Raw genomic sequence first — 21,262 nt, forward strand, 5'->3', positions numbered from 1 at the left:
AAGTCTGTTAGTTTTAACAGAGAAAGATGCCAGTCAACAAGGAATGCCAACTAGGTCAGCCTACAGCCAAGTCTATTTCTGAGTACAGATGTGAATTAAAAATTTAAGGCCAACAGCCAAACCAAACAGCTGTTACCACTATAGTTTCTCCCTCCTCCATCTCAGGCTATTTTAATCACACTTTATCAAATGACTTGGTTTCCTTATTTTAGAGAGAAGGAAAATTATTTAAAACCGTAGGCAGTGGAATAAATGTTACTGTCGAGGCAGAAGGGGAGGACATCATTCTGATGATGTTATCATCTGACTTATTACAATTAATGCGTTTCACACATTAAGGGAGCCTGGGCATAACTCCAGCCTTTACTGGTGGCATGCTGACAATTCAACATGCCGCTCTAGGCAAAATAAAGTTTAATATTTGCCTCTTAAGCCAGGACCTCGGCCTAATGTCCAAATAGGCATCTTCAGTAAAACTGGGAGAAGACAGTGTTACACAGCCATTAGTTACTGAACAAATGGAACGGTTCCTGTGCTTGAGTTTCCCCAACACCAAAACAAAGATCATTCCTTCAGTTATGCTCTTAAACATGTTTTAAGAAGCCTGTAGCTGAGGCAGCAAGTATATCAGCTAAAGCCAGCTTCAAGAGGCCTAATTAGTTGTTTAAAGGTCAGCCCTGATCATTGAGAGGCTTGCTAAGCGTCACAGCTGGATTGGAAACAGGGCAACTGCGCATGTCCAGTAGCTACAACTGAAAATCAAATTAGCAGTTAGCAAAAAATAGCTTTCAGCAGAACTTCAGTACAAAATTCACTACTAAACCAACATAATCCAGGTTAGAAAATGCTTTATTTTGACAGCAAAGACGCTGTCCAGATTGGAGACAGACAAGTTACATTTCCACTTTAGTTCTCTTAACTGGTTTAGGTTCCATTCCTTAAATTACTTATATCACTGAATCATGATATGGTGTGTGACTGATTAGGACTGGCAAGAGCTGTGGTATTAAGAGATATTCAAGGCATTTTGGCCTTGAAAGAGGAAAAAAGGGTCAGATGCTGTTATGGTCTGTGAACTGAATGCCACCAGCATTCAGACAAGCTAGATTATGATCACATGAAAGATCTCAATCGTGTAGGGAAAAAAATGCTCAGCAGCACCAAGTGTCTCTCAGGCAGAACGCATAGGACCAGGCTGGAAAAATAATCTGTCATTTTGGGAGGGGTGATGTGGTTTCAGACCTGGAGAAACTTTTGGTTACCACTCCCTGCACAGATATTCCTACCACCATGACCTAGCGGAAGTAGTTGGGACAATCATGTGCAACAAGGTCCCAAGCTTTATCAAATGCTTCCACCACAGCTGGGAGTAGGGGACCCTCTTCGCTGCAAGTGAGATTCTGCTGCAGCTGATCCATGTTGGACATCCCAATAATGACTGCATCTCCCACATCCCCCTGCAGTGAGAAGAGAGAAGTTACCTTTCTTAAAGAAAACCTAAGTTGCCTCCCCAGCTGCATGTTGTGCCTAGGGAAATGAGGCTTACTACACTCCTACTAACAAAGCCAAGGCTCAGTAGGCTGCTGCTGCTGTCTACAACTCTCACCACCCTCAAAGGCAGCTGCTTTATGCTCCTTAAGTGGCCAGCAGTGGCTGGAGGAAGAAAATCCAGCCATTACATTTGTGGCCACATGAAAGAGGCAACTTGGCACCTCCTGGGAAAGGAACTAGTTGAGAAACCAAAACTAGAGAAGATGATAATAGCACCTTCCTTCGAACAATCCCCTGGAGACATGATACAGCAGGAAGGACAACCCCCTAGCCAGAGGGGTACGGTTCTTTTTTAAATGTCCAAAGCTAATGTGTGGGTTAAGAGATGACCACACTGCTGACAGGTTGCAATTGGAAAATGTAGGATTTCCAACTCTAGGATTCTGTTTCTATTGCACACACCAACCGTCTGAATTAAAGCCAAGCAGTTACCTTAAGTTGGGAGTGATTGTAGATCCAGCGTAAAGCAGCTGAGGTGAGACTGGGTGGGTCAGCCCCATACGCCTCCTTAAGAGCTTTCTCTACTAGGGCAATAGCTTCAAAATGGTGCTTTTTCCAGTACCTGCATTATAAGATATCAAAGTCAGTAACTCTTGCGTCCGGTTTCGTCTTACGGGGCTGGATCTGTGTAAGAGAAGAGAGGGGCATCTCCAGCCAATCACAGGGAGTCTTGGACCAACAGAGCCCTAGTGACTTACACTGCCCATTGTGGATTTTATTGTTGACCCCAAAGGCAACCTCCCCAAGGTACTGCAGTCAGAGGTTAACAAGCTTAACCCTACCAGCTGAGGCTTCGGACCCAATGGCGAGTTCTCTCTGGTGCAGAATGCAAGTTTTTCTCAGCTAACAGAGTAGACGTGTGTTGTGAGAAAGGATGCAGGGTATGAGTTGGCTGTTGTCACAACTATGCCATTACTGTACTTACAGGCAGAAGTGAGGTTAGGCAGCAATTGCCTTACTGCAATTTGTTGCTTCTGTTGAGAGCAGGAGGGATTTCCTTTGGGGAACTGAAAAAACTTTGCAAACATGAAGCCTCAATCACCTGTAATGAGGTAAATATCCCTTGTCCCAGAGCTTGAGAGACAAGCAAAGAGCTACTCAAAGGATCTTTCATAAGGCTTCTTATTAATTCAGTGGTAAAGCAAAGGAGAACCTAGGGGCCCCCCTACATAGTCACGTGCTTAACCTTTCTACACTTTTTCCCATTACCAAGTCTCATACAACAAAGTTGTCATCCTGCTACTCCAGGAAAATGTAAAGGCACTGTTGTTTGTGAGCAGCATGTACCACTACAATAGCCACAGGAGCCCATCTGCCTGTGGGACAATTGCTGAAGAGCCTTTAGTCGCTTGTCTTTTCCTACATGTTCACTGCATGACTTAGCTAGGTCAGCTCAAGGCCAGCATGCCAGTACCAGAGGAACTCCAGCTCTGTCCATCCACCTACTGAAATCATACCTGTTCCTGTAGGCCTGTGCCCAGTCATTTCCAAAAAACCTGCCAGTGGGTTGGCGTGTGTCTTTATCCTCATATTTGTACTTCCCTGTCAGCAGCCCTCCTGCAAAGGTTCAGCAACAGGCAATTGTCAATGGCCTGGATTTTACAATCTGTGTGTTTGATTGTTGCAGCCTTAAATATTCCAACCCCTTGGCCTCTATATAGCCCAAGGTGCACACATGAACCTTACAAGGGAACAGGACAAAGAAGAGACGATTCTGAGGATGTAAAAATCCCACACATTCAGGTTAAATGACAGAAGTCTTCCAAAGGCAGGGGGAGACCAGCCCAACGGGAGTCATGCTAAGATGAGAGGGGTATCTTGGCATAACCACATTAATGAAAGACTGTCATTTTGACTCCCTCTTTAAAAGTCTCAGTGTGAATCTACTGGTGGGAAAGGTGCCAATTTAACAGCCTTCCAGTCAGACAAATGCAGAATAGGCAATCTGCCTTGGACTTTAAAAGACAGCTTACCATTCAAAGGAGGGAGTTCAGCTTTCATAGCCTAATTCAACCCCTTCTCTCTCTGGTGATGCTCTTAACACTGGGGCTGTTTTCAAGAGGGAGCAGGGGAGCATACAGCAATAACCACACACTGATCAATTAGGGAATCAACTGAGATCAAATCTACCTTCAGACTTCTAGCTGCCACTAACCTGAGCTGGATTCAGGCTGGAAACATACAGATGGACAGCTACCATTATCTGCCCTCTGAGCCACTCAGTTACTCTGACACCACTTTCACTTGTAAGCCTCCGGCAGTGGTTTGCTGTATAGGGGAGGCTAAGCATTGGTATTTGTATTGGCTTGCTGCATAGAGTTTATAGCAGGCCAATTTACTGGCCATTTTTGTTTAATTTTGTTCATCCATTCCTCTGGCTCATTTAACAGACCACTTCTCCTACCCTCACCCGTCTCGTACCAGCCAATGGGTTGTAGGCATAGAACCGTATTCCATAATGTCTAAGGCACGGTAACAGCTCCGTCTCCACTTGTCGAGTGGTTGCATTGTACATGCCCTACAACAAATAAGAATAATAAAAAGACCCTCAGAATGGTACCTGGATAGCTCAAGGGCAAATGAAAGAGGAAAATTCTGATGTCCTTCAGTGTGAATCCAAACCAGGCTAGTAATAGCTTGTTACCATTGATTGGCTTTTTGGCTATCTATGAAAGCCAACTCAGTCTGATTCATAGGGGATTATCAATACCATTGGCATCATTAACCTGTATGTATCAGTCACTGCTGGGCCCTAACACTGTAGAATATCAATGCTATATAGATTTGAGGCTCCCATGACCAACCCAACACAATGTACCAGTGACAATTTCAAAGCCCCAGATCAGCAGTGCAAACAAGTTAACATTCAGAAGAATGTTTGTGCTCTTCTCTTCATCTGTTTTGTCCTCTGGGCCTATCTTCACAGCCACTGATACTTACAGACTGGCATCCTCCCAAGTTAACTCCTGAACAAGCTTATGTCCCCAGAAGCAAGCTCTTCACAGCAGTTATTTCAACCCTTGCACACACACAGGCATGCTCATACACAGGCATACACACTGCTTCCTGTTTACCCCCTAGGTGAGGTGATCATGTGGCTTTTACTATGTTCCTAGCACCGCACAAAGGAGACAGAATTGCTTCTTTCCCTTCCCCCATGACACTACAGGTCATTCAGAACAGATCAGAACTGTGAGCCATCAGGTCACATGAAGCTGGTGCCTACTGAGGAAAAAAAATTCTGGATTGTAGCTCTCTATTAAGCTACTATAGGTTTTACATCAAGGGAGGTTACCGGAACACAGGACAAACACCTATTTATCTGTCTGACAAATGACCCCACTTCACCTCGTAATCCCTCTTGTCCAAAGGGCTCATCAGAATAGGTAGTTGTTCTTCGTACCTGGCACGATGGGATCTAAGTCCCTGGGCAAGGCTCCTAGGAACTACCTGAGTAACTAATAATCATGATGATAGGGAGTCATTGCAGTAAGTGGGATAACAGTTTGTAAATTTTCCAGGCTTGTCTGGCTTTTCTAACTCTTGGCATCAGTAACAACAGGCAGAACTAATTTGTCCAGGAGCTACCCTGGATGGTGACACCACAGGACACCATGCTGGAGAAGGCTGGGGTTTTTCGTCTTATTCTCCACCGGAAGATCAGTTTGCCTGCATCAAGCCAGTATCCCTCACCTGGTACACAGTTGGAAGCACCCAGTTGTTGATTTTGCAGAGGGTGTAGATTTCTGCTACCTCCCAAGCCCCATAGTTTGAGAGACCCAGCTCCTCAAACTTTCCCTGTTGAGAAATAAAAGAGTATTTCATTTCAGTTTTACAGAGTGCATTCATACCTACACAGTCCGAGTAACACAATGAAAAGGACAATCGCTAAACTGCAGCCTTCAAATTCAAACGCTCCCTTTTTATAATCCCCTCATATGGAGGTCAGTTGCCAGAACCAATCTACATACGAATGCTTTCTTTATTTTGTTTAAATTACAAGAGCTGGATTCAAAAGCAAGATGGCAACTAGTCTAAAAACTTCTCACCTCTACTAATACTAAAGTTAGTGTAGGGTCAATTTACAGCATAAAGCAAAGGTCATAATTTCTGAAGATTGAGAGCTGATGAGATTTTAGATAAGGGATTAGGACTGGAGTTTTTATATGGTGTTAGCTGTTAAATCCTCCTACAGATCATTGCTTTCTCTTCTGTTTGCACTGAGGAATTCCCGCCACCGGTGTGCTGATGTAGCCCACACCAGGAGAGAGATACAAGTAGCAATCCTAGTTTAAAAGAAACAACACAACAAAAGTGAAGGAAAGCCCAGGTTCAAGCATCTCCCTTTACCTCCTTGTGTAGCTCATTGCAGGCTTGAAGTGTTTCCTCTACAGGGGTTTCATGGTCAGGGGCATGAAGGTAAAACAGCTCCACACTATTCCTCCGTAATCTCTCAAGGGATGTTTCCAGCTGAGACCGAACACTCGCAGGCTTCAGTGTCTTCCCCTCCCACGGATTGGCCTTGGTGGCAATCTTCACTGCCAGAAACAGAATGAGCAAGATTGACAGTAAATACACTTGTATATCCCTCTTAGTAATAAGGATAGGGATGAGGAGCACGGACAAACCCCAAGCTGTACACATTAGCATGGTACAGGCATAGAAACCCTCCAAGCAAGGCTGGTAATGTCTGCGAACAACCATACACAGGGTGAAAGCTAAATTCACACAAGGAACAGATAAAATACCGGAAACCCCAAGCAGCCATCTAGCTATGCAAGATCCAGTGGGTCACAATAGCTTTATAGGCATTTTTCCCCCCTCTACCTGCTGTACAAAGCTAACGATAACATATCTTAAAGCAGTGCAATGGATTGCTGCTTTCCCACCCAAAGAATTTAGCATCAATCTTAGATTATAAATTAGATTATAGGCTAGATTGGGGCTGGACCCGACGATCTTCCGAGGTCCCTTCCAACTTTAGAATCTATGAATAAATATAGTCTTAGATTACAGTCTTAGATTATAAATTTTGCAGAAGGGACTATGTCCCTGATGCTCAAAGGGATTTAGGTGCCTAATTCTCTTCCATTTCAATGGGAACAAAGCCTCGAAAAGGATCTGGCTTTTGCCTTTGTGTATGTATGTGTACAGCACAAACATAGTACAGGCAGTCCTCAACTTACAATGGTTCGAGTTACATCATTTCGCACTTTCAACATTTATAAATGGACACCCGGTTTCAACTTTCTGATGTCAGTTTCGACTTTACAACGCTTGATCCGACGCCACGCCACACCACGCCAGCGAACAAAGTTCGCTGCACCGCCCACCTCCCTGGAGAACATCTGTCCAAACATCCTCAGGCACTTTCTTTAAGAAAGCAGACAAGATGCCAGAAAACCCTCCAGACAAGACTCCTGAGAAGACTCCAGCCGAGAGCCCTTCAAGAAGTCCAGCAAAGTCACCTTCAAGAAGTCCTTCCAAATCAATATGATTGCTATTTACAATATCAATACACTGATGTTACTCATCTATAATTGATCCAGTACAAAATTCTGGGGTATTTTTGGTGAAAACTGGGTACTAGGCTGTGGCTCAGGAACCAATCCCATTTACAATATTGTTTTCTAGGGGAAAATCGGTTCCAAGTGACAACATTTCGACTGAAGACACAGCTGTTGGGAACTAATTGTGTGCAAGTCCGAGGGCTGCCTGTACTTTGATCCTCAGACACAAATACATCAGAGAGATGAAGAAACAGCACCCCTGCTCTCCACACGGCTGCCTGAAGCTAGACCCCTCGGGCAGGTTAAAAACTAACAAGAGGCAGCTCCTGTTTATGTGACGCCTAGTGAACTTGTCCTGGTGCTGGGAGATGCCGGGGAAGGGGCTGATGGCTGAGAGCATGCGCAGTCACGGGGGGGTCGTCCCGCCCGTACCTGCGTCGCTGCCCGCCACGGCCCCGGCCAGCAGCTCGCCCAGGATGCACTCGGAGCGGCCGGCAGCGTACATGTGCGCCGTGTCGAGCTGGCGGTGGCCGCGCTGCAGGAAGGCGCTCAGCATGGCGCCGCTCGCCGCCTGCTCCGCGCCGCGCCCGAACTCCATGGTGCCCAGCACCGTAGCCGGCCGCCGCCGCTCCGCCATGGCTGCCAGCCGCCTCACGGCCCCCAGCATCGCCTGCGCATGCGCCGCCGCCCCAGCCGCGCGTAGTCCCACTACGCATGCGCCGCCCACGCACCACCTGCGCGTATTCTTACTACGCATACGCCGCCATTCAGCCGCACGTATTCCCATTACGCATGCGCTGCCACCGCACCTCTCGGGGCAACCCCCCCCCCCATCCCTAAAGCGCATGCGCTGCTACTGCAGGGAAGGCGGGGAAAAGGCTCACCCTGGTGTGCGGTGTTTAGGAACCGTCGCTAAATTCCTAAAACGGGAGTTGTGTGTTGGTTACTAGAGAGGGGCAAGGGGGCTGTGACCCTGCCCTGGGGCTGCGGATCTGCGTGCCAGGCTTCACGTTGTAAGGCGCTTTCTGTGTCTTCCTTAGGCTTGCAAAGGAAACCTCCCCAGGGACAGCAGGGAGTGTTACCTAGTGGAGCCCGCACCCAGGATCGGTCGGCCTCCTGCCCTAGGCCTGGGCCCTGGCCCCTGCCCATTGCTGCCCACCCTGCAGCACTGCCCTGGAGCCCCCAGGAATTAGTTCTCCATCTCCAGGAGAGTACTGAGAATAACCTGGGATTTAGGGTGTTCAAATACATGTGTGGGGCTTAGAGCATTAATAAAATCATTAAAATAAATATGAAATGTCGAATCCCATTGCAACAGCAGTCCGGTGGGTTTCTTCAAATGTGCATTATTTGCCTTCTTGCTGTAGTCTACACACCGTAATGAATGCTATGTGAGATGAAACCCCCCCAGAATAGATTCAAGCACGCCAGCTCCTGTCCATGCTGCTGCTCCATGTCTCCCAGGGGCATGGGGCAGGCAGGCCCCAAAACCTGGCCCCTTGTCTGGCCCCCAAACCTGGGCCTGGTGCAAGGTGAGGCGCCGGTGCTGCTCCGAGGCAAGGCTGTCTGGGCACAGCCCCGTTCCTCCGTCCCTCCATGGAGAGCCCAGCAAAAGCCGCTGCCCAGCCCGCGGCAGCCGGCTCCCTCCTCCCAAATCCCCCCCAGCCCAGGGGGCCTGGGCTTTCCCCTGCCTCCTGCTTGAGTAGCATCGTGCTTTCCTCCTGTACGCAGGCGCCCCTTTCTCCCAAGCGGTAGCTGGCAGTTCCCACCAGGCCGTGACCCTTGCCTAGGGTCAAGCACGGCTTTGCAGTTGCTCTGGCCTGGGTGGATTAAGCTGTCAGCTTCCAGGGCATTTTGTCAGACCACAAATGGCTCCTTTTCCCTCTTGGTTTTCGGAGGCCAGAACTTCCCGTGCCCCCCAACACCCGAAAGCCCGGAGCTGGGGTGATGCTGCAGCCCCCAAACCGGGCAGCAACCACGTGATAGTGAACCCCATGCTGCGGCCCGAAGCCTGACGTTGACTCTCTGTTCCCGGTCCTTTACTCCCAGTTCCCTTTTCAAAGTAAATCTGTACACCGCTAACGGTCGTTAGTAACGCATCGCACAAGCTCCAGAGTTCGAATTTCCCAAACGTATACTTCCGCGCGCAGTCGGGGCGGGTGGGCCTGGGTTCCTCGCCCCCCAGTATCTCCACCTTGGCGGAGAGCTCGCTGGCCGCGCTGGTCCAGGACGTGCGCTGTGCAGACTGATGAAACCATCTACGGAGAGACCACTGCCGAGCCGAGTCGGCTTCGTCAACTTTTTTTTGGTGTTCCAAGCCAAATCGATCCCCAATCCCGGACCATATACGGCCCCACTGCCGGCCAACATCCTCTGCCCCGACCTGGGGCTTCAGCTGTTTCCAAAGACTCTGGCGGGCATCCTGCGTGCGAGCGCAAGCCCGGGGGCTCGGGGTCCGCCCGCCCGCAGCCGTGCGGCTGCGGGAACAAGCCGGGGACAGCCTCCCGTGTCCGTGCAGCCGGCAGGAAGCCGAGGTCCTCCCGCTGGAAAGGAAAGCGCGTTACATTTGGGCGCCAGAAAAGTGCTTATTCCCTGTCCGTGGGGACAGCCGCTGTCCGTCCAGCCGGGGAAGGGGAGCTGCCCTCCCGGCGCTGGGCAGGAGGGTGGGAAGGGGGCTCCGCGCCGGGCGCCGGGCGCCGGGGCAGGGCGGGCCGGGCCAGCCCCCGGGCGGGCGGGCCCCGGCGGATCAGCTGATCGGCCGCATAAACAGCAGCTCCGGGGCCCGGCACGGCGCTCCTGCCGCACCCCAGGGCCGGTGAGCGCGGGCGGGGGCTGGGGCTGCCAGGCTTTCCCCCTTCCTCTTCCCCACATCAGAGCCAGAGTCCGCCTGCTGCTGCTTCTGGCCAGCCCTTAGCTCAGCCTGGGAAGCCGAAGGAGCCATGCTGTGCCCGCCGAGAGGGCGTCTTGCCCCCCTGGTGTGGCAGCCCGGGGAGGACGGGAGATGACGGCAGAGGATCGCCACCCTTTTGGGATGACTGTATTGTAATGACTCATTAGTGGCCCCTCTGCACTTCCTCCCTATCCCTGTAGCTGCCTTCATGAAAGACTGAGCCAGAACCAGACTCGATTGCCATCTTTTATTTTCTTTTAAGGCTTCCCCCCCACCCTTCCTGCTGCTGGAAGAGCCCTGGGTGACCCTGAACTGTCGGAGGAGCTGCGATGCCCCTGAAGTTTCAGGTAGGCTTACAATGTGCAGGGAGGGAGGGAGCCGTGCGGTGCCACCGGAGATGCTGCTGTTGAGCAGTGGAGACCTCAAGTCTGATCAGCAATGTGTTCACATGGGCAAGTCATTAAACTCTGAGATGCTTTGGCCTATTACGCTTGATTGTTGTCCTCATGGGCAACAGGTGTGGGCTCTGGTCTGACTGATAGACTCACACCGGCAAGCCCCTGATGCTCTCTAATGTACTTTTCCTTGCTGTAAAATGGGAACAGTAGTAGTTAGCCTAATGGATTATCTGGAGGCTTAAAGCACTTGACAATTGCAGATTTGGTAGGATATGGTGGAAAGGGGGGGAAAAAATGGAGGTTTGTTTCATGGGGGTGTCACAGAGGTGACATAATGACTGGCTGACAAGTGATCATTTCCCACTTGCAGGCTGTGTCTCCTGGGTGTGCAGGGAAGCATGTAACCCCACGCTCTTTATGCACTGGCTGTATCCAGAGCTGGCTAATTTGTTCCTGGTGCAGGGTTTCAAAGGGTCCCCAATCCAGATGGAGCACAATAGCTAAACCTGCAAAGAACAGCTTAGGAGGCTAGTAAAGGATTGCTGCTTGGTGTAAATAAATGAGGCTCTTCTGACCAGCGTCTGGACATGACAGCGCACAAATGAATTAGCTGGAAGCCCTCACTTCACCTGATTGCAAGTCTGGACACAAATTTAAGTCTCTAAAGTCAGCTCCTGTCCCCTTGGTACTGTGATTAGAGAAGTTACTGACTCGTTACGCATCACCAGTGAAGTAAAGTCTTGGTCTGTTCTCCGTAAATCTAGAAATAAACCACTGGTAGCAATGCAGCATGTTTCCTGATTGCCATTAACTATTTGAAATGTAGCTAAAATTAGTCTGATCTTCTCTTAGAAAATAAAAGCCCTGCTTCTAGTGGGTGGAGCAAGTATGGCCTTTGGCAGAGCAGGATGCAGCATCCTCACTAGTCAAGAGAGCTCACGTTGGGCTAATTTGTAGAGGCCTGGTACCACAAAAGTGAAAAAAACAAGCAAACAGTAACACTCAGATAGAAGCTTCTCGCTGGCTCTGATGTACTTTCCCTTCCCCTTGGGCACCGGGGTGCAGGAGGACTTTGTGCAAAATGACCTCCGACAAGAACCGGTTCTGTAGGAAGCATCGTGGCACAGGAGGGTCGGGGAGAAGAGATCCACCTCTGTGAGGCAAATTGAAATGTTTCAGCATTCACCTGCGTCTGTCCCATCCTCTCCCCTGGGCTAAAACCAAAGGCTGCTCTATTTATTGACAGAAGGCCTGAGTTGGCCCTGGATAAGGTCATGCCCCAGTGCTCGCTATTGCTGTTGCGTTGTCTAAACACTATTAGAAGCTAGCTAGCTATTCATGGGCAGAGATTGCTGGAAAAGACATGGGATCTTAATCTGGACCTGATGACACTGGCAGATATTGGCTGGCTTCAGTGAGGATAGTCCTTATGGCCACCACTAAAGGAGAAGAGAACAGTAGCTGGTATTTCAGTAAAGAGGAAGATATACAGACCAAAAGGTTTGTGGCAGTTTGATAATGAGACTTATCTGCCAAAACTATCTGCAGAGCATGTCGACCATGACGGCATTTGCAGCTTAGCTGGTATCCAGTTTGATTGCCTAAATCTAAGCCCTGGCTTTGTTTTTGTTTTCTCTTCTCTTTACTGACTCTTCCTTATTTCCTTTGGAAAGAGAATACTTGGGACCCTAGGAGAGACAACATAGCAGGACAGAGGAAATGCTCTACATCAAAGGGGCCTTTGATTTGCTGCATCTCTTGCTTGGATTTCCTACCATAAGGCCAGACAGTTCTGCTTCCTGCTGCCAGCTCCCAGAGACCATTGTAAAGACTGGTCTTAAGCACTCGGCTATGCGAGGAGCACCAGAGTCCTGAGATGGGCCTGAGCTGGGGAGGAGCAGCGTGGCAGGCATGAAAGAACATCATGCACAGACTTGGTATTGGCTTGGCTGCTCTGGAGATGGTTCTGTTGATAAAAGGCTTAAATATGCTGCTTGCTTCGTTAGGGGATCTAAATTGAGGTCACGATAAGTGGCCTCAATCAATGATCTTTACTTTGTTGCTGTGCAAGCCAGCTTTGAACCAACAAGCAAGAGGTTCATGAGACCATTGGCCCCTCATTATGACCACATTAATACTGGTGCTTTCTCCTACTTTTCCAACAGGTGCACTGTCTGGCTCATAACAAAAATATTCCTGCTGCTGCCTGACCACTGCAGGCTTCTCCAGCGAGGGCCACAACCTTCCTGATTGTGCTATGGACTCCAAAGTTTGGCAGAGTCATCCAGTGGGGAATTTCTCGGACTGTCCAAATGGCTCCCAGTGGGCGTGGGACGTGTTCAATGAGTGTGCTCAGGATGGTTGGGACATCGCCAGCATTGTGTTGGGGCTGGTTTCCATCGTCTGCTTTGCGGCTGCTTCGTTCCCGTAAGTAAAGCCCTGAAGCTGCCGAGTCTGAGAACAAGTATCCGAGATCCTCCATGGAGGGGATTCTGGGTCTAGCTGAATGTTTGCCTTTCTATGAGAGATGGTTTTAGGGTTTGGAAACCCAGCACCTCCAGTGGAGACCTTGAGCCTAACCACTTGGCTTTGAAGGACTGGTTTTATATGGGGAGAGAATTGGTGGAGGAGGAGGATTAATTGTTTATTTACAGCTCTGATCTTTAACCCATACAACAAGGCATAGTTCACTCATAGTTTCATAGTTTCTAGGGTCAGAAGGGACCTGAGCAGATCATCTAGTCCGACCCCCTGCCATGGCAGGAAAGAGCACTGGGGTCAAATGACCCCGGCAAGGTGTTCATCTAACCTCCTCTTAAACACCCCCGGGGTAGGGGCCTGCACCACTTCTCCTGGACGCTGGTTCCAGCCCCTAGCCGCCCTGACCGTGAAGTCGCGCCTCCTGATATCTAACCTAAACCTACCCTCTGCCAGCTTGTGACCGTTATTCCTGGTCACTCCTGGCAGTGCTTGGGGGAACAGTGACCCCCCAGTGCCTGCTGGTCCCCCCTGAATAGTTTATAACAGGCCACGAGATCCCCCCTCAGCCTTCTCTTGTGGAGGCTGAACAGGTTCAGGTCCCGTCGCCTCTCCTCATAGGGCCTGCCCTGCTGCCCCCGACCATGCGAGTGGCCTCCTCTGGACCCTCTCCATGCTGTCCACATCCCTCCTGAAGTGCGGTGCCCAGAACTGGACGCAGTACTTCCGCTGCGGTCTGACCAGTGCCGCGCAGAGGGGGAGGATCACCTCCCTGGCCCTGCTCGAGATGCATCTGTGGATGCACGACAAGGTGCAGTCGGCCTTCCTGACTGCCTCCCCACACTGCCGGCCCATGTTCATCTTGGCGTCAATGATGACCCCCAGATCCCTTTCCGCCTCCGTGCTGACAAGAGGGGAGTTCCCCAACCTGTAGGTATGGTGCCGGTTGTTCCTCCCGAGGTGCATCACCTTGCACTTGTCTGTGTTGAAACCCATCCTATTCTCGTCCGCCCATCCTTGTAACCTGTCCAGGTCTGATTGTAGCCTGTTGCATCCTTCCAGTGTGCCCACGTCCCCCCACATCTTGGTGTCATCAGCAAATTTGAACAGGTGCTTTTTACCCCCTCGTCCAAATCGCTGATGAAGATGTTGAACAGTGTGGGCCCGAGGACTGAGCCCTGCGGGACCCCACTGCCCACTTCCTCCTAGTATTGCCTTGCCAGCATAAGACACCACTGCTGTGATGGCTACAGTTCAGTAGATGAAGCTGTATAGTTTTGCAAAATACTCTGATCCTAAGATTTAAAACAAACAAACAAAAAATCAGACTGATGTCTGACTGGGACATGAGGAAAAGGCAGCTGTGCTAAAAACTCTAGTCTCTCTCTAAAATATGATACAGTTATTTTGCAACCAGAAAAAGAGTTCTTCATGGGGAACTTCTGCTTAGCATGTAGGCTCCCACAGTTAGAAGTCTGTAATAGGTCATCAGTTTCTTCCCACCATGAGTCTCCTGCTACCCAACATATCACATGCTTGCAAGTCCTGCTGAGCTGGGCAGTCCCTTGAAATGACTGGCTTTGTCTCCAGCCTACAAAGAATGGGAAGGTGTGGGTGTGTTTTGTGGCTTACCGGCTACCACTGGGTTGAGAAGTGAATCACTTCCTGTTCGGGAACATAATCCCTGTGCACGCAGTTCAACATATTTCTGTCCCTCCTGCTGCCCAAGAATGCAGAGCTTGTGAGTTGTAGATGGGGAAGAGAGTTGAGGTCAGCCTGGTGTAGCTGAGAGGCACAAGTCACTGCAAGTGGTGCTGAATATGCAGATGTAAAGGTCAGAGCAAGGTGAGCTTTCTTAAAGTACTGTGCTCTCTGCTAATGGCGAGGAACCAGCATGCTGGCAGGCGTTCCCAGGTCTGGAACTATCCCAGGGTGCTAGTCTCATTGAAGAGGAGGGGAAGTACAGGCCACACACTGAATTGTGCTCTTGGATGCAGTAGTTCATCACCTCAACTGGAGGATGAACAACGTTGCACTGAGAAGATCCTGAAGGGCTGCTAAAGGCATGGGCTTACCTGCTGGACAGGAGAATACCTAGTGCCAGTTTCATGGTCCCTGTAGTCACCACTTCATTGAGCCCCATCATCAAGGATGACCAGTCAGGGAGTCCTTGGGGTCTAAGTGAACTGATTACATGTCTCTTTAATGGTCACTCCCTCTCTCCACAGCCAATATTACCAGGCTTGTAAAACCGGTAACATGGACGAGGCACTCTCCATATACTTCCTGTTGGGATGGTTGGCTGGAGACTCCTTCAATCTGATAGGGTCATTCCTGGCTGACCAGCTCCCACTGCAGGTACTGCTTTATGTTTTGCGTATGACTGAATCTGGTTGATGTGGATTAGAACAAACTAAATTTGTTCCGTGGTACAGAAGCCCCACAGACCTGCAGGGCAGGTCTGGGATGTGAAAATGAACCTTCAGCCAGACCTGTGGCATGGGAAGGAGGAGTAGATTTAAAATTCAAGTGAATTATTAAAAAACCTTGCTTGCTGGTCCAAATGATACACGTTTTCTCTCTCCGGCTGTGTATAATATGAAATGTGTGTATTGTGTGTACACACACAATATATAAAAAAAATTGTTATAATTATTCCATGATAACGAGCCCTTTGTAGGTCAGAACACTCACTAACTAGAGAAGCGTCTCCGATACACAGCTGGGTGTTGGAGCTGACGCTCCCAAGATGCAGGGGCTTCTCGTGCTGGAGTCTTGCTCTATCAAACCGCTAGAAAAACTCCACCAGGATGAAGTTTAGTTCACGGTCTGTGATTGAAGGTGCCAGAGCTCAGACCCACCATGCTCCTGCTCAGTCCCACAGGCAGGCAAGACATTACTTGTCACAACTTACTTTCAAATCAATTTCCTGGTCTCCTGGGTCAGAATTTTCTCTCCCTATGGACCTTCTAGCTCAGCCGCTCCCAACCCTGGGTCGTGACCCAAATGAGGGTCGCGGGGGTAATGCCGGTGGCATGGCACAGAAAAGACGAGCCGCGCCGCATGCTGGGAGCTCCCCTGTCCCCGAGCCACTGCCACACTGCCCAGCAGCGGGGCACAGAAAAAGAGGGTTGGCAACCACTGTTCTAGCTGGTGCAGCGTGTGGAACAGAATTTCATACTTATCGGAGAAGATGTCATTGTGGCTTGAGAGGCTTTGCTCTGTAAGAGCACCAGATGATGGAGTGTCCCTTTTTTGGTTTTTTTTCCTCTGTTTACACGTGGGATTAGTGACAGAGAGAACTCGGGATCGGATCTCTCTTTCTCCTTTTAGATTAGGGTAGCCTCATAATTTATAACTGCAGCTGCCTTCTACCTGTGGAGACTGTGGGGATCAGCCTGCAATGCCTATGCTGGGTCAGAAGCCTCCATAAACTGCCTGTCCATAACTGAAATTAGCTGTGGTCTGTTCAAACTTCTAGCAGCTACCACTGCAGCCCTGGGTAAGCAGGCTGTAGGGTCAATGTACTCGATGGAGCCAGGTGAAGCAGTTTTGCCAGATCACTGTCGCATCTTCTTTCCTCCTCTAGACTTACACTGCCATCTACTATGTGTCAGCAGATTTGATCATGTTGTCTCTGTACTGCTACTACAAAGTCAAGAACCAGAACGGAAGCTGTGAGTTAATTATTACAACACAATTTTCAAATGCATTCTTAAAAGCTGTCACCTTCCTGCAGTGCTGAGAGATAGAGTCATACAAATAATAAAAGGCTTACCTCAAGTTGCAAATCCAACCCGAGGGTAACTAAGTTTAAAAGTAGGAGAACCGGAAAGAAAAGCGTATGCAACTATTCAGATTGCTTGCTCAAAGGGACATATTTTGCAGAAATAGGGCACAGAGTACATGCTACTGCACAAGATTCAGATCAGACTTTTGAGGGTTTTTCTTCTAGCATTTTTAGGAGAATGCTTGTCCAAATTAAGATCTGAACAATTTCCTGATGAACTGTTCCTATTGCAGTGAGATAAACAGCCCATGCATGCTATCTCCTATCATTACTTGCCCCAACTATTTAACCACAGGCTTGACCCAAGCTGGAACAGCACAGATATCCTGAGCTTTGTTTCCTCTTCCCTCGCTAGAGAAAGAGAGAAAACAAGCTGCAGAATAAAAGGAATTTAAACTGGCTCAGGGCGGCAATAGGGAAACCTCTACCATATCCCTGGTTAGCAACTCCAGCTGTCAGCAGAGCGAACGTTGAATTCACAGAATATTTTTCAAATGTTTGCTCTATTCATTGTGCAAAATGTGGACCTGGTTAAGACCAGCCTTCCTGCAAAATCCTAATCTGCTCCAGTGGAACTGGTGCTTCCCTCTTCCCTGGGGTCTGGCAGAGTTGCATGCTACATGCAAGTATCACATGGTAAACTGTAACATGCCAGACATTAAACAGATTCATCCCTGGATTAAAAATGGTTGATCAGGCACACAAGCTGACCCTTAACCAGCAACTTCTTGTCATATTGGGAGTATTGTGTGATCACTTTTTAATGTGGGATCAGTTGGCTGCTGAGCTATGTTTGGCCATGTAATACTTGCATGTAACACACAATAGAAGCAACATCTTCCAGATGCCAGGATGACACTGGTTCCCCTCTTCCCAAGGAAGGAGGGTTTACATGTTTCACCCTAATCTAGGTTACCTTTTTCCCCCCATACGATAAAAGCCAACAGAATACTGCATCACAGATGCACACACTTGGTGATGTCTCCAACCTCATCTCTGCTTTCTCTCTCCAGTCCTCGCTCCTATTAATGTCATCTTTGCCTTCATCTTTCTGGGAACGGTGTCAACAACCTCCCTACTCGGTGGAGGTGGCTCCTTGGCTCAGGAAACAATGGTGACAATGAAAGGGAGGACACTTCTCTCTGCTGCAGTGGATGAGTCTGGGCATGAGGTGAGTCCCTCTCTAACTCTGGATGTTCCAGATTTGAAAGTGGGAGAGTTGGACAGATTAGGACAGCCGTGACCCCATTTGGGGGAACAACTGGCTAGATGATCCGAAGAACTAAATCGGCCAGCCGAGACGACAGTGCATTTCTAAGTTTGCTCGCATAAGCTTGTTTGTATGCCTCCTAAAGCACCCAGATGCTAAGCATGTGAGTTCTGCACTGTTCATTACATGTCCTCCCTTGCAGTCTTTCAGCAAGAAGGAAATCATTGGCTTCACCATTGGGTCACTCTCCTCCTTGATGTATCTGTTGTCCCGAGTGCCGCAGATCTACACTAATGTAAGTAGAGTGGGGTGGAGCGAAAGCTGTTTTGCTCCTGAGCTTTTTGTCTCCCACAGGAGAATGGTACAAAGAGGTCTCTCTTTCATGTTGAGACTCCAGAGTTGAGGGTAGGGAAGGCCTTCTCCTTCCATCCCTGGTAGGGCTGAAAGAGGGCTCCAGGCCACTAGCCAGCCACATCCCCTTTAGCATCACCTGACTTCTCTCAGTGTTTCCATACTGGCTTTCTGACTTTATTGCATCTTTGTAACTTCCAGAAGTAGCTGCTTACCCTCCTCCTACTAATGTAAATATCCCACTGTAAGGCAACAACTCTTTTTGCTCAATTTACAGCTAAGAGGGGAACTGGTGCTTCTGGACATGAGCCAACTCTCACTCGAGTATCCAAAAAGTGGGTTTGTAGGACTCTCTTGGCAGAGGCAATGCTTGGTATGGATTTGCAAGCACTGGCTTACTGTAGCAGAGCAAGGGAAGCTACCATGGGAATTGCAGACTAGCTCTCTGACAACTGCAGCCCCAGCCCCTTCTAACAGTTTCCCTTCTTCCAGTTCAAAAGGAAGTCTACCGCAGGGGTGTCGTACTCCCTCTTTGCTCTAGTGATGCTGGGAAACACACTGTACGGAGTGAGCGTGCTTCTGAAGAACCCCAACCCGGGGCAAACCAAAGGTGACTATACCCTCCACCACCTCCCGTGGCTGATCGGCAGTCTGGGTGTCCTTTCTCTCGACATTGGTGTATCCTTTTTCTGCTATGCTTTTTCTTGAGACTTCTTGTTGATACCAGTTCTAGTATTTAATACCTTGGAGAAATTGCTCCCTGGTGGCAGGTGGAGAGGCCTGTTTAGAGGCTGGAAAAGTTGCACTATAGTTTTTTCAGCCAAACTCTCCTGTGTGTTTTAATGACCTATTGACATAATTTTGTAACAACCAGCTGCTCCAAACTACCTTACAGTAAGCTTTCCTGTGAGCAGGATGGGGGGGCCTCGCCACTGCCTGACCCACTACACTCGCTCTAAGACCTCATTGCATGAGAAGAGCCAACCTCATTCTTACCCCAGGCACTAGATCCATCTCCCTGGATACAACATGTTCATTTACTGCGTTGGATGAAGGAAATTAAGCCTTAACTCCTCTTCAGATCTCCTTCCAGTTCCTTGCTTATCGGAATAGAAGACCTAGCACTCGAGAAGAGAGGGAGGCCCTTCTTAGCAGCTGACAGAGGAGCTAGCCCGGTGCAGGAACAGCAGGATGTGCAGGTCTTCACCAAGGCCTGTTGGACTCTCAGACCCACCTGTCTCTGGGCGATCCCAAATGAAAGGGAACACAAGCCAGTGTGTGGTATGCTGCTGAGGGATTATGCCTGGCTGTGTGGCACAGGATGCTGCTGGCAGATGTCACACCTGCTGATACCAATGATGTTAAAGGGATAAATATTGGGGAAACACTTATTCCAGGATCACAGTCACTTTTCACCTTTAATTTAAGTCCTGTAGCTGAACTCAGTTCCCTCCTTTCTCTTAGAAAGGAGGTCTTGCACTAGCTCCAGGCCAGCTATTGCTGCCTAAAGGGAAGAGACCCTAGGAGCTTAGGCTGACCCTCTTAAGTGGAAGCTGCTTGGTCACAGCCTTATCTCAATTCTCAGCTACACCTTTGAGGGTCCAGTCACTAGCCCTTGATAAGGTAGGGAATGAGGCCAGTCCTGGGTAAAGGGAAAGTATTTTAATACATGTGTATACACATTTTAATATTTTTGGCTGCAAGCTTTATATAAAATAAATCCTTATGCAGCATCTCTCTTGTGGCTTTGTGACTCAGAAGTGGATTTGGCTCGTGTCTCTCCCTAGTAAAACCACCCCTCTTGAAAATATGGTACCTTGTGAGCTTCCCTTTTTGACCTGGGTTTCAGTGGGAGAAAGGGAGTCAGTAAAAGTCTCTCTCTAGACAAAATAGCTTTTCCCCCATCCCCACAACGGTTTAGAAACTAGAGGAATATTAAGACATATTGTACTAGCCCTAAGCCAAATACAATGGGCAACACAATCTCCCCCTGCTTCTGCTCAACCACTCCTTGCAAGGACCATGCTAAATTGCTCCAGAGAGTGGGTGTCTTGTAGAAGCGTGGGTCTAAAATGTCTCTCTCAAAGCACTGTGTAGCAAACTACTTGGGGTGAGCAGAGGGTGGGAAACTGCCAATACTATATTGGAAATTTATTTTTTTAAATCCCTTCCAAGACCAGAGATTCTTTCAGCAGCACAAATGGAGTAGAAAAAAGATCTCAGATTTGGCCTAAATGCAGCGGGGCAATTCCTGTCTCTATAAAAGCCATTACAAAAGGGAAAACTTCAGAGTAGGAAAGAGTCTGGCTTCCTTTACCAAAGACTAAAGGGCTGCCACTCAGTAAACCGCTTTATACCAAGTCTAATCCCCTACTTCAGGGGTGTCCAACGGGCAGTCTGCCAGGGGCTAGCATGCAGCCCATGGGCCACCACGGTGCCTTAGTGCTACACGGTGGAGGTTGTGGTGCCAGGATCTGTATGCGGGATCCCAGAGCCCTGCCCCCACAGCATATGACCCTAACTGCACTGAAGTTGGACTTTTTTTTTTAATATTTCCCTGACTTGCAGAGGGCTAATAGTGGCAGGCTTAAGAGCCTCAGTGCTCTGGATCATAAAACTGCTGTACTTAAATGGCAAAGATAACAGATTGTTCCACTTACCAATAGAGTCAAACCAGACTCAACAGGTGTGGCTCTTTCCAGTTTTGGAAACAAACATCCTTGAATCTTTAAAATCCCTCAAACTGGTGTTTATGAACTGAACTAGTATGAAGTGGGGAGCTACATCAGTTCCCTTTAGTTAAGACTTAAGGGGCAGGGTGGGGTATTGGCACACGCTTGAGCATGGTGGTGATTCAGATAAGGGCTTGAGAATCTGGCTTCCTTTATATAGCCTTTCTAACATAGCTTATAGTGTGATTTGGATATTTAAGTCCAGATGGAATCAGAAAGGTTCAGTACATTAAGTTGACCAGTGTCACTCTTGTTGCCAAGGAGGAGGGAAAAAAAATAAGTGCATGTCCATTTTGATCTCCACTTTTGAGTTCCATACCTAGGTCTCTCCCCTGTTTTTAAATGTATATAG

The 21,262-nt window shown here is 48.8% G+C and overlaps 2 protein-coding genes across 3 annotated transcripts; one reads left to right on the forward strand and one right to left on the reverse strand.

The window, feature by feature from the left end:
* Nucleotides 1–831: 831 nt before the first annotated feature.
* AKR7A2 (aldo-keto reductase family 7 member A2) lies at nucleotides 832–7,740 on the reverse strand. Its single transcript, XM_090024808.1, has 7 exons — nucleotides 7,494–7,740; nucleotides 5,902–6,089; nucleotides 5,245–5,349; nucleotides 3,973–4,069; nucleotides 3,009–3,108; nucleotides 1,984–2,113; nucleotides 832–1,457 (listed from the first exon to the last, which is right to left on the reverse strand). The coding sequence occupies exons 1-7, from the start codon at nucleotides 7,726–7,728 to the stop codon at nucleotides 1,296–1,298; spliced, it is 1,017 nt and encodes a 338-aa protein (XP_089880934.1). The 5' UTR covers nucleotides 7,729–7,740; the 3' UTR covers nucleotides 832–1,295.
* Nucleotides 7,741–8,756: 1,016 nt separating this feature from the next.
* On the forward strand, nucleotides 8,757–19,911 carry SLC66A1 (solute carrier family 66 member 1). 2 transcript variants are annotated; one of them, XM_090024809.1, is made up of 9 exons: nucleotides 8,757–9,876; nucleotides 10,214–10,298; nucleotides 12,515–12,776; nucleotides 15,056–15,185; nucleotides 16,417–16,504; nucleotides 17,631–17,788; nucleotides 18,030–18,122; nucleotides 18,671–18,856; nucleotides 19,260–19,911. In XM_090024809.1, exons 3-9 carry the CDS (start codon nucleotides 12,607–12,609, stop codon nucleotides 19,335–19,337), a joined length of 903 nt encoding a protein of 300 aa, XP_089880935.1. In that variant the 5' UTR covers nucleotides 8,757–9,876; nucleotides 10,214–10,298; nucleotides 12,515–12,606; the 3' UTR covers nucleotides 19,338–19,911. The 2 variants fall into 2 exon arrangements, with proteins under 2 accessions (XP_089880935.1, XP_089880936.1); XM_090024810.1 differs by lacking the exon at nucleotides 8,757–9,876 and adding an exon at nucleotides 9,898–10,103.
* Nucleotides 19,912–21,262: the final 1,351 nt, after the last annotated feature.

Source organism: Crocodylus siamensis, chromosome 12 (assembly GCF_052110815.1).
Source record: "Crocodylus siamensis isolate JL-2025a chromosome 12, ASM5211081v1, whole genome shotgun sequence".
Taxonomy (NCBI): Eukaryota; Metazoa; Chordata; order Crocodylia; family Crocodylidae; genus Crocodylus; species Crocodylus siamensis.